Source organism: Gobius niger (genome assembly GCF_951799975.1).
Source record: "Gobius niger genome assembly, chromosome: 15".
Lineage (NCBI taxonomy): Eukaryota > Metazoa > Chordata > Actinopteri > Gobiiformes > Gobiidae > Gobius > Gobius niger.
In genome coordinates, this window is record NC_136866.1 from 15,745,451 (window position 1) to 15,759,477 (window position 14,027).

The 14,027-nt window shown below is 44.5% G+C and overlaps 1 protein-coding gene across 1 annotated transcript; it reads right to left on the reverse strand.

Annotated features, from left to right (window-relative positions):
• Nucleotides 1-6,488: 6,488 nt before the first annotated feature.
• On the reverse strand, nt 6,489-12,855 carry hsp90ab1 (heat shock protein 90, alpha (cytosolic), class B member 1). The gene is made up of 12 exons (XM_079572714.1): nt 12,711-12,855; nt 11,248-11,385; nt 10,959-11,165; nt 10,627-10,786; nt 10,381-10,517; nt 9,986-10,285; nt 9,486-9,651; nt 9,215-9,405; nt 8,988-9,135; nt 8,645-8,913; nt 7,469-7,802; nt 6,489-6,938 (listed from the first exon to the last, which is right to left on the reverse strand). The coding sequence occupies exons 2-12, from the start codon at nt 11,383-11,385 to the stop codon at nt 6,820-6,822; spliced, it is 2,169 nt and encodes a 722-aa protein (XP_079428840.1). The 5' UTR covers nt 12,711-12,855; the 3' UTR covers nt 6,489-6,819.
• Nucleotides 12,856-14,027: the final 1,172 nt, after the last annotated feature.

Sequence of the window (14,027 nt, forward strand, 5' to 3'; positions counted from 1 at the left end):
CGTGTCCTGGGTCTTCCACGGGGCCTTGTCCCACTAGGACATGCCTGGAACACCTCCCGCGGGAGGCGACCAGGAGGCATCCGGAACAGATGCCCGAGCCAGCTCAGCTGGCTCCTTTCGACGTGAAGAAGCAGCGACTCTACTCTGAGCTCCTCCCGGGTAACTGAGCTCCTCACCCGATCTCGGAGGGTGCGCCCAGCCACCCTGCGAAGGAAACTCATTTCGGCCGCTTGTATTCACGATCTTGTCCTTTCGGTCATTACCCAAATCTCATGACCATAGGTGAGGGTGGGAACGTAGATCGATCGGTAAATCGAGAGCTTTGCCCCCCGACTCAGCTCCCTCTTCACCACGACAGACCGATACAGCGACCGCATCACTGCTGACGCCGCACCGATCCGTCTGTCGATCTCACGCTCCATCCGTCCCTCACTCGTGAACAAGACCCCGAGATACTTGAACTCCTCCACTTGAGGTAAGGACTCCCCACCGACCTGAAGAGGGGAAGCCACCTTTTTCCGGTGGAGAACCATGGCCTCAGATTTGGAGGTGCTGATCCTCATCCCGGCCGCTACACACTCAGCTGCAAACCGCCCCAGTGCGTGCTGAAGGTCCTGGTTTGTTGAAGCCAACAGAACAACATCATCCGCAAACAGCAGAGATGAGATCCTGAGGCTCCCAAACCGGACACCCTCCGGCCCCTGGCTGCACCTAGAAATTCTGTCCATAAAAGTAATGAACAGAACCGGTGACAAAGAAAAGAGACCAACACGCACCGGGAACAGGTCTGACTTACTGCCAGCAATGCGAACCAAGCTCTTGCTGCGGTCATACAGGGAACGGACAGCCCTTAGCAGAGGGCCCCGGACCCCATACTCCCGGAGCACCCCCCACAGGGCACCACGAGGGACACGGTCGAACGCTTTCTCCAGATCCACAAAACACTTGTGGACTGGTTGGGCGAACTCCCACGAGCCCTCGAGCACCCGATGAAGGGTATAGAGCTGGTCCAGTGTGCCACGACCAGGACGAAAACCGCATTGTTCCTCCTGGATCCGAGGTTCAACTATCGGCCGGATCCTCCTCTCCAGCTCTACTTATAGAAAAACAAAAACATTTTGGATTTTATTGTTGCCAAAAACACAGAAAAGGCTGTTTTTGCAGTAATCCACATAATGGATTTAGATGAGGACCTAAGCCTGGTGAAAAAAAATGGAAAAGGGTCAAACTAAAGGTGTAGTTTATTAAAAGACTCATTTGAAGCTTGGTCAGAAGAGCTGTGTCACCTGTAATATTACGGTTCTGAGTTTGCAAGTACGATCATGAAGTTGACAGAGGAAGTGGAGCTTTCGGCTATAATCTTATGTAGTTCATAAGTTCAGCCACAATGAGGTTGGAGTCAGAGGCAATCGTTTGAACCCACTGAGTAAGGTCAGTTTCAAGGTTAAGTTCATTCAGCATGTCCGGGGGTGGAGCTTGTTGCCATCATACCCATTCTTAGTGTGGATTTAAATGATAAATGATCTGACTTTGTTGCCTGTTATGTTGCAATGTGAAAGTAACCAAGACCATGTTCACACTAACAACTAAACATCACCTCTCCCACTGGTGCAGTATCAGCAAGGGGGCGTGTCCTAAAGGTCAAAGGGTCACAGACAGTGGCTTGCAGTTTTCAAAGCCAATCCCCGAAAATACCAACTTGTCACTTTGTTTAACTGTAGGTTTTGCTCGATATGACTTACAGCGTGTCAAAGGACACATATGCTTTTTCTTTTGTTTTGAAATATTTTTAAGATCAGTGGAGGCACAGACTTTGTTACAGTTGGGAGGGAAATCCCCGTACAACAAGCAGAGCCTGGGGGGAGCAGTTCCATTGACAGTCATGAGGGCGACAGCTACAGGAGGGGCGTCAAAATCTGTCAAACTGCAAAGATACAGAAACATTAAAAGTGACACAGAAATGTTTAAACAAGTTCCCAACTTACAGAAATGACCTGAAAATGTTGGTCTCCAGACTTTAATTGGTATTTTTAATTTGGAATTGAGGACTTGTGCACTTTGAGTTGCCTTGTGTTGTACGAAATGCGCTGTAGGATAAATAAAGTTTCCTTGCCTTTTTGAATAAAATTACTTTCTTGTTTGTAATTGTTACTTAAAATGTTTATTTACTGCTACACTGCAAAAAGTAATCTTATAGTAATCTTTTGTTCTTCATTTGAGAGTCGTAGATTAAGATAAAACTTGATTTTTCATCTAGTTTTGCATGATTGCTTTTATCTTAATTTTAGTGTAAATATCTTGCCCCTGCACAGGTTTCTTGAAATTAGACTGATTTAAATTGATTTGATTAGATTGAAATTACATATTTTCAAGATTACTTTTTGCAGTGTACAAATAAAGTTGAGTTGAGCTAACTCACTAAATGCAGGTTGATTTGTCTATTACTTTTACTCTTACAAGCCACCAGATTAATTGATATTGTGTATTTAGGTATTTTATTGTCAATATCCTCATGTTCAGATTTATGGATCTAAAAGTAGTCATACATTGACTGTAACAGCTCAGTCTGCTGTTCAAATCCCACAGGACTGTCTTCGTGACAGTGTGATCGGTCCTCATGTGAGGAACCTTGGGGTGACATCTCAGCTCGTCTCCATGGAGATGTTGACCAAATACAACATTTGAATAGGTTAGAGATCTCCAACCCTATATTGGTCACTTTTTACATTTCTACATGTGCTTGAAAGGTCACATTTTAGAGGCATTATCTTGTTTGTTCTGTTTGTTACGGCCCCAGGCCTCCAGGCTCCCTCCTTTTGTACATCACTTTGTATATCATGAAAAAGTCATTCCATTCAAAAAGTTAAACTTTTATAATGTATACATTCATTCCACACAAACAGATATATTTCAAGTGTTTATTGTTTAAAAAAAAATCTGAATATTGTGAAAAGGTTGAATATTGAAGACAGGTGGTGCCACACTCTGGTCAGATCATTGACTCAAAACACCTCAAAGGCCTTTAAATGGTCTCTCAGTAGTTCTGTAGGCGACACAATCATGGGGAAGACTGCTGACTTGACAGTTGTCCAAAAGACGAGCATTGACATCTTGAACAAGGAGGGCATGACACAAACGGTCATTGCTAAAGAGGCTGTTCACAAAGCTCTGTGTCCAAGCACATTCATACAGAGGTGAAGGGAAGGAAAAGATGTGGTAAAAAAAAGTGTACAAGCAAAAGTGATAAGCGCACCATGCAGAGGATTGTGGAACAAAACCCATTCAATAATGTGGTGGAGAGTCACAAAGAGTGGACTGCAGCTGGAGTCAGTGCTTCAGTAATCACCACCACAGATGTCTGCAAGACATGGGTTTCAGCTGTCGCATTCCTTATGTCAAGCCGCTCTTGAACAAGAGAAACCGTCAGAAGTGTCTCGCAGATTTCCTTTTTCCAACAGGACTTGGCGCCTGCACACAGTTCCAAAGCTACCAGCACCTGGTTTAAGGACCATGGTATCCCTGTTCTTGATCGGCCAGCAAACTCGCCTGACCTACGGGGTATTGTGAAGAGGAAGATGCCAGACGTCAGACCCAACAGTGCAGAAGAGCTGAAGGCCAGAGGGCTGTCATAACACCTGAGCAGAGCCACAGACTCCATGCCACCCCACATTACTGCAGTAATTCAGGCAAAAGGAGCCCCAATCAACATTTCTAAAAAAAAAAAAAAATGAATTTGGGATTTCCATTAGTTTTCAGCTTTAAATGTCAAAACAAAAGAAATAAACACTTGAAATATATCAGTCTGTGTGTAATGAATCGATATAAAATACAAGTTTCCCTTTTTGAATGGAATTACTGAAATAAATAAAAGTTTTCATGATATTCTAATTATATGACAAGCACCTGTGTATTAGTTTTATTTGTGCCTTCAACGTGTTTTTTGGATATGGATCATTTGACTGTGTGAGCCCTCGTCTTCGATTGGTGGATTATCCTATCGTTCACATGTATAGGGTTGCTGTAAGCCATTCATCTGTGTCTCTTTTTGGAAACGCTCCCTCTAATGTGACTTGGAATTAACTGACACTTGTTAGTGCGCTTGTTTACTTTGTTTTGATCCAGCCACTGTTATTGCAAATCCTCACTGGCCTTGATCAGAGCACACGTACAGGACTGGGATTGGGGCTCAGAACCTTCAGATCACCAACTCATTCCTCTACACTCTGAGCTAAGGCCACCTCCAACCAAGACACTGTGGAATGAACTTAACCTTGCTCATTGGGTTCAAACTATTGCCTGTGACTTATTATAGTAACCCTGCATGCTGGGGAATGGTCCAGTGGGAAAGATTGCTAATCACTCTGAGAGCAGGAGGTTGAGGGATCAATCCTGGCTCAGTGTCTCTTCATTGTTGGAGATGCCTCAATATTTATGAACTATTCAATTGAACTATATAAATAAATAATGTGACAACGCTCAAAGTTAAGTAAACTGGTAATGATGTTTGCTTCTCTGGTCCGGTGGTTAAGTTGTAGGGCCGTGGAGAATCTCAGCTGTTGAAATGCTGTGTCCCTCTGCTCTGTGGGATGCAGCTTTTATGTGATAACTTAACGCAATACTAGTAATGGTAAAAAAGAAAACCTAGACTGTAGTTGAATTTGGTCGAGCACCCTTCAACACTGCATGTGTCCCGGTCCAGATCATGCTTACCCAGAACCTCCGGCTTCAAGTCAAGCTTTCTACACAATGACCCACCCAGGAGGCTCCTGCAGCACAAAGCACACTGAAGTAACTAGAAGAACCTTACAGCACATGGTCAATGACATCTTGTGGGAGTCGGACACATGAATCTTTACAAATTACAATCTAAAGCTACAAGCTGCTGTATGTCAAACTCAACAACTAACAGGGACACAGGTCTTCTGAGTGCTCTTCCACTGAGCTACTGTCACCTTAAACAGTCCAATCTGCAACTCACAATGACTAAAGCAATAAATATGAAACGCAGTGGGTTAAAAAGTCCCCTGTCAGAAGGTTGTGGGATCGATCATCCTGTGTGAAAGTTGGGGTCAGAATTTTCGTGAATAAAATTGTTCTTTTCAGTAACTTACACACACAGGCTTTAGATCTGCCTCAAGTGACTTCAGTGTTGTAGGGTGACAACTTGTCCTATACGGTCTTAAGATTTACATAGAAAATGAACAATCATCCATTCTTATTGCGTAAAATGTACATGTCCAAACTTTCTCAGTTGGAATAGCCTACTATGTTGTTAAGTGAAGAGTTAACCTTTGTCCATTAGTGCAAAAGTCAAATATTTGTTTAAATTATTGGTCACGGCATGTATGTGCATACACTTTACCTTCTGCCTTTTTGGAACCTAGAAAAATATCACTTGTTCATTTTAATCGAAAGCCCAAGTAACGCCCCCCCCCCCCCCCACCTCTTTTCCACCGGACGCTTTGTTCTCACATTTTCCACGACCACAGACCACAGCCCCCCCCTGGTGTGGGCTCATTGACTGCACCTCTCCACCGCAAAACTTCCATTGTTGTGTCATCGCAGAAATGTCTACTTGTATTTAAATGTCAATGCAAAAATATTAAATACATGGTGGACCCCAACTGTTGCTACACTGATAACATTTTTGTTCTATAGAAGTCTCCTGGGCCTTCCTGGAAAAGTGTTTCACCAGGGACTGCACACTGCTTCAAATGCTTTATCTGGCGATAGAAGTTAAAAAGCAAAACAAAAACTCAACTACATAGACCACAATCCTTTGCATTTCTACATCTACAATATGACAATTGTGCATTTTAAATGGAATGGTTGCAGAATGTTAATCTGAGTGACTGAAAGGCAGCAGCCTTTTCTTTATGTTAGAGCTCCATCTGCTGGTCACTGAAAGTAGGACACCTCACCCAATTCTCACAGCTTCAACCTGATTGGGGTTTGGGGAAAGGTAAAGATTTTACAAAATTTGGAAGCATACCACCAGCCGCGATCATAGCGCCTCATGCCAAACTGTGCCAAGAACACGATCAAAACAAAAAACAAAAACGATTTCTTATCAATGAAGGTCTTTAACCGGGGTGTCCAAACTTTTTCCCCACATATTGATGTATAGACATTATGGAGGGCCACAGATCGGTGGTCAATACCTCTCAATTCAACAAGACGCCTGAGAACCCACTTCAGGTACCATCCAATAGAGCAACATGATTACCAAGTTTATTGGGGCAAGTGGCAAATACAATTCACTTCTAAAAAGACTAGGCATGTTAGCCCCGGGACAAAACCCTGCCTGGGAATGGGCAGAGGATAAATGTTCAGGCCCCTGGGCCTGACATTTCATTCCCCCTAATCTAAACCATAAGTGAAATGGGAAAATACAAGTTCTGTGTTTTCTATTCATGGTTGACTTGTGTTCTTGATGTTCTGGTGAAATGTGTGGCCTAACATCATAAATAAGAGCGCAAACAGTAAAATTAAGGGCATTAGATCTTTTAATTTTCTGCAAAACAAAGACTTTAACACAGACAGGGCCTGGACTCAGGCAAATGACTCTTGGTCCTCTCATGCAGCGTGCGGCGTTGCACATGAGCAGACTGCCCCCTTCAGGCCTGGAATGTACCTTCTCTCCTCAGCTCGGCTCCGGCTTTAAAACTCAGTGCAACAGGTTTTTATGATAAAACAATGAACTTTACAGCAAAACAGTGTCCAGAGAAACGCTCCCCACATTGGTCCATCAGACGGGAATGACTTTACGCATTTAGGGATGAACAATTGGAAAAAAAGTGAGACTAAATGGTTTGAAGCTTAGTCGACCTCCTCCATACGTGAAGCGTCCTCCTCCAGGTCACCCTCTAGTGGTGGGATTTCGTCTGGGACAGCGGCGGAGGTGGTCTCTTCTATAGGCATGTCGTCATCGTCGATACCTGCGCAAAACACCAGGGTTATGAACAGGAATACAGAGAGAAGCAAGTGAAACCAGTTTTCAAAAGCAGATTTAACTGCTTTTTGTACAGATGAGCCCCCGGGTTCTGCGGTCACCCACTGCTATTGACTATTGATTATTATCCATCCCAGTGGCATCCAATATCTGTTCCAAGTACTCCAAAATTAACAATTGACACATTAATTTGATACCTTGTATGTAAAATGCTAATAGTGTATAATGTGTTGCTTGGAGCAGTATTTCCTCTCGAGTATTTAGAACAAGGTTTTAACACATCAGCATGTAGGTCTGGCAAATCAGGCCACATCCTCCCCCACATAAGCGCGTTTGTCATTGTACAAGCGCACAACGAAAGAGTGTTCAGGCGTTTGTCCTGAGCCGCCTGTGCCACCTCTGTGTGCCAACCTGACCAGCATGTTTTTGAGGAAGGGGAAACATGGCTGGCATGTGGAAAGGAACCCACTAAACCCCTCTCACTAAACCAGGGACTAAAACAATTAAAGCCCTTACCCAGGCCGAGCTTGATCATGCGGTAGATGCGGTTGGAGTGGGTCTGGGGGTCATCCAGGGAGAAGCCGGAGGAGAGCAGCGCCGTCTCGAACAGCAGGATGACCAGGTCCTTCACTGCCTTGTCGTTCTTGTCAGCATCAGCCTTCTTCCGCAGCGTCTCCATGATGGGGTGGTCTGGGTTGATCTCCAGATGCTTCTTGGCCATCATGTAGCCCATGGTCGAGTTGTCACGCAGTGCCTGGGCCTTCATGATGCGCTCCATGTTGGCCGTCCAGCCGTAGGTGGACGTGACGATGCAGCAGGGCGAGGACACCAGTCGGTTGGACACGGTCACCTGGGGAACAGCGACAAAGTGATAGTCATTAGCCCTCTCCTCAAACTGTGCGGTCCTCAAAATGCAGGAGATTTTGGTAAAATGGGTTCTCCAAGACTCAAACGTAAGGCGATAAATAGAATGCAAACAGAGACCATTAATATTTAGATCTCGACATATGGACAGTGTTAGGAGTTTGACAATCCCTTTCCTACAGCAAACAGCTTTGTCAATTAGTGTTCAAATCATGCGGCGAAATGTTAGAGACACCATGTGGATCGTCAAAGTCAAAACTTGCCAAACTTGTCTAACTATGAACATGCATTCACCCAACAGGTATTTTTTAAAGAACATTCACAGTCTCAAAACTGCACTTCTGTTAAGATTCCAGACAACAGCACACGGAATCAAGGCTTTCTATCAACTCACCATAACAAAATGACCCACCCTGTCACAATGATAGAGGTAATATTACATTTAACATCAAACAGAAGTCATCTGCTGTATCAAGGGTCTCTTAACAGAAAAATGTACTGCATGTTTAAACAAAACTACCCTAGGATGACTGTACATTCTCTCAACTTCATTTTGACCCATTTAACAAAAATAAAACAAAAAAAAGGTCTAATGAATTTACAAAACCGAGTATAGAAAAGATTAATGCATCATCCTGAAACCCAGTCCTGAACTGCGTGGGTTGTGAGCCGTCGCTAAACATAAATGCTGATAAACTGTCGTCGATTTAAGTGGGTCCTGTAAGAGCATCAGGATTCATCATTGATCATGAGTCCAACTTACAAGACGCACCATAATTACATGTTCCTAAGTGAGACTTTTTGCTCGTCAGTGTTATGAGTACACACCTTCTCCACTTTCTTGTCGAGGATCTCCTTCATGAGCTTGCACAGGTTTTCAAACTTAGCCTTGTCCTCCTCCATCTTTTTCTTCTCCTCCTCGTTCTCAGGCAGCTCCAGGCCCTCCTTGGTGACAGACACCAGGTTCTTTCCGTCGAACTCCTTCAGCTGCTGGATGCAGTACTCGTCGATGGGCTCCGTCATGTACAGCACCTCGAAGCCGCGCTTACGCACGCGCTCCACGAAGGCAGAGTTGGCCACCTGGTCCTTGCTCTCACCTAAACATCAGTTCCAGTAAAGTTTATACCTTGCCCATTGGCTTCATTTGACTGCACAGTTTAGGGCTGGTTACCTGTGATGTAGTAGATGGAGTTCTGGTTCTCCTTCATGCGGGCCAGGTACTCGTTGAGGGAGGTCATCTCGTCTCCGGACTGGGAGCTGTGGTAGCGCAGCAGCTCGGACAGCTTCTTGCGGTTCTGAGAGTCCTCGTGGATACCCAGCTGCAGAGAGACGAGAGTCAGGACTGCAGAAAAGGGCTGCTGTATTTTCCTTCTAGTGTTGCCTTTCCTGGACGTTTACCTTCATGTTCTTGGAGAAGGCCTCGTAGAACTTCTTGTAGTTCTCCTTGTCCTCCGCCAGCTCAGCAAACAGCTCCAGGCACTTCTTGACGATGTTCTTGCGGATGACCTTCAGGATCTTGCTCTGCTGCAGCATTTCTCTGGAGATGTTCAGGGGCAGGTCCTCAGAGTCCACGACGCCTCGGATGAAGTCTGGGCACAGGCGAACGCACAAGTGTCATTTGACCATAGTGTACAGACCATTTACCACACCGCATGTTTAGTCAACTCACTGAGGTACTCTGGGATCAGCTCCTCGCAGTTGTCCATGATGAAGACTCTGCGCACGTACAGCTTGATGTTGTTCTTCTTTTTCTTGTTCTCAAACAGGTCGAAGGGCGCGCGGCGCGGGATGAACAGCAGTGCACGGAACTCCAGCTGTCCCTCCACGGAGAAGTGCTAAAAACACGGCACATACAACAACATGTGAGTGTGGGGAAACAAAAGTCCCTTTGCGCTTCTAACCCTGAAGTTAGAGATGCAACATGGAGGCTTTTGCCGTCATAAATACACAAAAAGGCAGATATTCATGACCTGCCTGCTTTTAAAAACTACGTCACCAGGGTACCGTCAAAACTTTCAACAGGCATCATTTAGGGTAAAAGATGTTCCGGTAAAGCCCTGGTTTGAACAAGCTCTAGTAGAAGTCTACGTAATCCAGAGCCAAATTGCCTATTGCCGTACTAGTTTTGTGAAAGAATGCAAAAACATTCTGGCTCGTTAACGCGCTCACCTTGACGGCCAGGTGGTCCTCCCAGTCATTGGTGAGGCTCTTGTAAAACTCGCCGTACTCCTCCGCTGTGATGTCATCGGGGTTGCGGGTCCAGATGGGCTTGGTCTTGTTGAGCTCCTCCAGGTCCATGTAGTGCTCCTTGACCTTTTTCTTTTTCTTCTTGTCCCCCGCCTCATCCTCCTCCACGTCCTCGATCTTTGGGGCGTCGCCGTCTTCGCCCTCCTTTTCCTGCTCCTCCTCGCCCTCTTTCTCCTCCTCTGCCTCATCATCGCTCACCTCCTTTTCGCGCTCCTTCTGCACCTACAACCGCCACAAAAAGTAAAAGGCTACAGTTCTGTCCGGTTTGTTGCAAAGATATTCATGCAGCTCAAAAATGGGAGGGGGTTTAATCTCACATGGAGGGTGATGGGGTAGCCGATGAACTGAGAGTGCTTCTTCACGATTTCCTTGATCCTCTTCTCCTCCACGTACTCCGTCTGGTCGTCTTTCAAATGCAGAATGATCCTTGTGCCGCGGCCAATGGACTCGTTCACTGTAAAGGATACAATTGTGAGGGAATTAATAACACCTTTCATCCTAGAAAATGGGGATTTTAGATTTTGAATTCAACAGCACTGGCAGTAACCTGGCTGGATACGCACCAGTGTCGTGCATGACAGTGAAGGAGCCTCCTGCCGAGGAGCTCCATATGTACTGCTCGTCATCATTGTGCTTGGAGATCACAGAGACCCGCTCGGCCACCAGGTAGGCGGAGTAAAAGCCCACGCCGAATTGGCCGATCATAGAGATGTCAGCGCCAGCCTGTGACAAAGAAAGGTGAAGTTTGACTGGACATCCTGAAAAGCTCATCATTTAATGTATTTTATGTATTATTTTTATTTCAAAAAACAAACAAAAAAACCCACAAGATGAGATTATGGTCATTATTAAATCATTCAAAGTTTACACCTTTAAAAATGTAATACATGCGCACCTGCAGGGCCTCCATGAAGGCCTTGGTGCCCGACTTGGCGATTGTTCCCAGGTTGTTGACGAGGTCCGCTTTGGTCATGCCAATACCAGTGTCAATTATAGTGAGGGTCTTTTCCTCTTTGTTGGGGATGATTTCAATTTTGAGATCTTTGCCAGAGTCCAACTTTGACGGGTCCGTCAGGCTTTCATAACGGATTTTGTCCAAAGCCTTAAAAAACAAAAAAACAAACAAAGTTACTGCATGCTAGTAGTAGTGCATGTATTACTGAAGATGCTGCTAAAGAACTTACGTCAGAGGCGTTGGAGATGAGCTCCCTGAGAAAGATCTCCTTGTTGGAATAAAAGGTGTTGATAATAAGGGACATAAGCTGAGCGATCTCTGCCTGGAAGGCAAAGGTCTCAACTTCGGAATTTTCGTCGGCAGGCATCTGCCAAACACAGAAGAAGAGAGTTCAACTTGTGGATAGGGAGAAGAAGTTAATAAAGGCTGGTACTTGCATTTAGAGTTTCTCAAAGCGTTGCAACACTGTCACTCATTCACTACATACACAGCTGGCCTGGGGTGGACTAACAGAAGCGAGGCTGTACACATCTGCTCTATGGTAGTTACAAACCACTCACGCGCAGGCATTGTGGGTGAAGCGTGTTGCTCAAAGACACAAGTCAGCACCAGAGGGAAGGTGATGTACTGTCCTCATTGGAAAGTCATTTGCCTGGTCTACTTTATTTTTCAAATTCTACCCAAATACAAGGATTTTAACAAATGGTGCCAGGCAGTACCAAAGGAGGGGTTTTCTTTAATCTTTAGGACTTGCACCCAAATTGTGACTAAATAAACTGCTCTCTGGTGTCCTGCGCTTTTACTTGGCAATATAGCAAATCTTTATTACAACATTCTACACATGGCCACAGATCTGTTTTCCGGACGTTAAACCGGTTCTTTAGAAGAGGCGGAAGTACTCGCCAGATCCAACATGGCGCAAGGCGGCAGACAATGGAACCCAATGCACGTGTTTGTGAAAAAGAAATCAGGTGTATCAAGCCGGTCGGCGAATTAAAACAGAAGATTTCGGATTGAGCGAATTAAACAAATACATGCGGCTCATGTGAAAAAGGCCCAGTTCAAACGCCACGTTGTACAGACTCTAATGTTAAAAAGGTCAGTGAATCACGAGGTTGCATAACTCTCCTCACACTCATCCGAGAATATGGACTACACGCTAAATACCCTTTGGATTATGATCAACCATTTAACAAACTAGTTCACTTGGTGGTAAAATACAACACACACAACAACAATCCTAATGACCCTTTAGAATGAGTAGCGAATAACATTTTAATGCGTTCGTTTATTTATTGTTGATGTGGTACAGCCATATATTACAAGGCCTTAATTCAGAACCATTTAAATGCAGCCAAGAAAATCAGGACACAATGTCACCAATCGCCCCAGTACACCTGCACACCGAGGCTGGACACTGCAGAGCAGTGCCGCATCCCAGTCATAGTGATGCTAGCCATCGTGCCTGGCTAGCACTTACATGTAAACAAAAGCAGGATACTCCCAGCAACACGACAGATTCATTATGTCGGTTTCTCCTTAGTGGCAATCCGTCATTATTGTATAAAAATCTCTATCAATCTTAGATATTAAGCAAAAGGGTGGACTTTCACATATTAAACATGGCGATCTATGACACGTTACATCGTGTTCATCTAGATAAACTCATATAAATAGAAAATGCGCACTTACGTTGTCTGTTTTTGTGGTTTTTGATGGTTAAAATGGGACCAAAAGCGTATCCCTCTGCTCTCTGACGCAGGGAAAATGAAAGAGACTTCCGTTACATAGACCGGAATCTTTATACACATGGCTTCAGCGGGCAGGCATATCCCTCCGCGGGGCACCTTCCCCCATTCATTATCGTTCAGACAAAGAATCAAGAAAAAAGGAAAATAACATTATTTCTCATCATGTTGTGACCAGTGATTGTGCCTCGCAGTTCAATGTTCAAAGCAGCTGTCTATAATGACATCGAATTACGAAACTATGGTTAACCGCCAGTGCTACTGTTGAACTCAATGTTATTTTTGAGCGAATATACGGTATTTATACATGGTTGTGGTTTGAAATGAAAGGCGCAGCATTTACTGTAAACAGGTTTTATTTAGGGGGGGTCTTGCTAATACGGCGGAAGGATGCCTCGAAACTGAGAGGCGGTGATTCGTTTGTTCCAGCACCTTCCATGAAACCCCGCGTGCGCCCCAGACATGTCAGATGCAGCTGCGCGTGTCGCTGCGCAGCTGCCGTACAAACGCCTAGCAACCACAACAGAAACCTTGGAAACGCAAACTGTAGCATAAAACAACATGTTTGACCATTATTTACAGAGCTAACCTCCCTATGAATGAAAAGTATTTGCTGTTTTACTGATGATTTACAACGAACAGTTAACATTCGTTCGTTATATCATGTTTCTGCTCAGGAAATACTAATCTCCCATGGATTTAACACAAAGTTTATGATTTATGGTGGTAATTTTTTGATTATTTTGTGTTCAGGCGCCTTGGAAAAATACAATGTTTATAAAGCACTATAACATTTTGGATTGTGTATTGTTGCCATGAAACATCTGGATAAGAACCTAGAGCTTATCCATCATAAGAAACTTGAGTGGCTATCTCTACTATTCTTGTCCCTCAATGTGACGTGCCATCTTATGTTATTGATTTGTTGATTGATTTGAGGTTCCATTTCTTGAATAGAATCTGCATAACCTCTATTTAAATCTCCAATTCTGCTGCCTTTAGTCATCTCCAAGGAAATGAGCAGGAGACTAACCACGTAGGAGGGGTGTGGTTTACGATCGTCCATAGCCGTTTATTGGGCGCTACGAATGTCTATCATGCGTCTGCACTTAACCACAGCCAATCGTATCATCGTATCCGATGACGTATACGCTGTAAACTTTCGAGCTAAACTATTTAGAACACGGCTTAAAGCTTGATCGAAAAATAGCGTCGCGTCTGCTGCTGTCATGTTTGATCCGTAAATAAACTTATTTTTTAA

Coding starts and splice junctions, on each gene's coding strand:
- hsp90ab1 (XM_079572714.1), bottom strand. CDS start 11,385: ATGCCTGCCGACGAAAATTCCGAAGTTGAGACCTTTGCCTTCCAGGCA. Junction 9,406..9,485: donor GCTGATCCCAGAGTACCTCA/GTGAGTTGACTA, acceptor GCCTGTGCCCAG/ACTTCATCCGAGGCGTCGTG. Junction 6,939..7,468: donor CATGATCAAGCTCGGCCTGG/GTAAGGGCTTTA, acceptor TGTTTTGCGCAG/GTATCGACGATGACGACATG.